Source organism: Octopus bimaculoides, chromosome 22, assembly GCF_001194135.2.
Source record: "Octopus bimaculoides isolate UCB-OBI-ISO-001 chromosome 22, ASM119413v2, whole genome shotgun sequence".
NCBI classification, from domain to species: Eukaryota; Metazoa; Mollusca; class Cephalopoda; order Octopoda; family Octopodidae; genus Octopus; species Octopus bimaculoides.
The window spans coordinates 3588887-3590749 of record NC_069002.1 but is presented as its reverse complement, the minus strand read 5'-3'; the positions used below and the strand labels follow the sequence as shown (position 1 = coordinate 3590749).

The 1863-nt window shown below is 40.0% G+C and overlaps 1 protein-coding gene across 1 annotated transcript in view; it reads right to left on the bottom strand.

The window, feature by feature from the left end:
* LOC106883714 (nonsense-mediated mRNA decay factor SMG7) overlaps positions 1-1863 on the bottom strand; it is a 68760-nt gene that overhangs the window by 19768 nt on the left and 47129 nt on the right. Inside the window, exons 7-9 of the mRNA XM_014934861.2 lie at positions 1259-1351; positions 585-656; positions 50-203 (exon numbers count right to left, since the gene is read on the bottom strand). Of these exons, the coding sequence (XP_014790347.1) occupies positions 50-203; positions 585-656; positions 1259-1351 (319 nt within the window). The remainder of the gene's footprint in view (positions 1-49; positions 204-584; positions 657-1258; positions 1352-1863) is intronic.

The window sequence follows — 1863 nt, the reverse complement described above, 5'->3', positions numbered from 1 at the left end:
GAGAGCAGAAGATAAAAGAGGGCAAAAGTTGCTTAGAAGTGAAACATACGAGTCTTTGGCAAGTTTGCTGTAGAACTTCTCAAGGTTGGTAGCAGCCACAGGGAAGGGGTGCCTCACTGCTAAACTGCGGATGTAATAAAACACTGTGGTCAGCTTGTTACCACGGGCTGCCTCAAGTATGGCCAGCTGGTTGTAGGGTTGACCTGAAAATTGAATCAACAGAAACAAAATTGTTTTATGTATTCATGCATAAATGTTTCTCTACATACACTCAAACACAACATGGTCGATTCTCCTATCCAAAAAAAAACAAAAAAAACAAACAAACAACAGATGAGGGTCACTCTCTCCATCAAATTGATGTTTCCTGAACAGGTGCACCAGTGTCCCACACATCAAGTGTTGAAGTGAGCACAGAGCAATATAAGGTGAAGTGTTCTGCTCAAGAACACACCACCCTAAATAAACCTACACAGACAGATACATGTGTGTGTGTAGAGAGAGAGAGAGAGAGAGAGAGAGAGTTAAAAATACATCGACAGTGTACTGTTGTTAGATATACGGTCAACATTTCTTTAACTTACCATTTGATGGTACCAAATTAGCAGCATGCCAGTAATACGTTTGTGCTTGATCCACTTCTTGGCGGTAACGAGCTTCAACAACAACAACATTTCAGTTAGGATTCAATAAAACTGAACACACAATTGATATAAACAAAACAATTCTAAAACTGGTCAACAAAACTGGATTAGAAACACAGTAATAATAATAATGGTTTTAAATTTTTGCTACAAGGGCAGTAATTTTGGGGGAGGGGATAAGTCAATTACATTGACCCCAGTTCATAACTGGTGCTTATTTCATCAACCCCGAAAGGATGAAAGGCAAAGTCAACCCTGCCAGAATTTGAATTCAGAGCATGAAGACAGAAGAAATAATGCTAAGCATTCCGTCCAGCATGCTAATGATTCTGCCAGCTTGAATCCTTTCTATTATAGGCACACGGATGAAATTTTGAGGGAGAAGGCTAATCGGTTACATCAACTCCAGTGCATAACTGGTACTTATTTCATCGACCCCGGAAGGATGAAAGGCAGCATTTGAACTTTCTAATGGAAGCACAAGGCTTGCAATTTTTGGAAAGGTCTAATCAATTACATTGATACTAATACATTATTTCTAAAAGACAATTTCAAGCAACAGCACCATGGAGCCATTCTACAGGTATTGTGCGTAATGCTGTGACTGTACTTACCGATATCTCCCAAATGAACAAGGCAATGCTGACAGATGTAGAAACAGGAGTTCTTTTTGGGAGGAGTGATTTTCGCTTTTAAAGGATTTTTCTCTTCAAGATAGGAAAGAAAGAAATAAAATAATAATTAATTGGATTAAGATTATTTTCATAAATTATAAGATTATACCAAATACAATATGAAAGCTAAAACATTCCATATACTGAAGTGTGTCCACATGTATCATTCCTACCTCCCTACATCTCTCCCACTGCACTATTCTACGTTTTCTCATCCATTGATATTGTTCTCTGCATCCATACATGACATTGATTTCCTCCATCCCCACACAGGACCATTGAATTCTACCTTCATGCACTTCACCCGACTCTCTCTCTCTTCCTCAACTGTTCCCCACTCAAACACATAATCTCCATCTTGTACCCCCTCACCACCACCATTTATCCTATTACTGCTTGCTTATTGTACCCCTCTATCTCCAATTTCAGACACCCTCAACAATCCTCAGCCCCCATATCCACCCTTTAACCCCACCCAATTCTTACAGATGTTGCCCTCTCCTCTCCCCTCCACACCAACCCCATGCACTTTTGCAAGCCCCCCC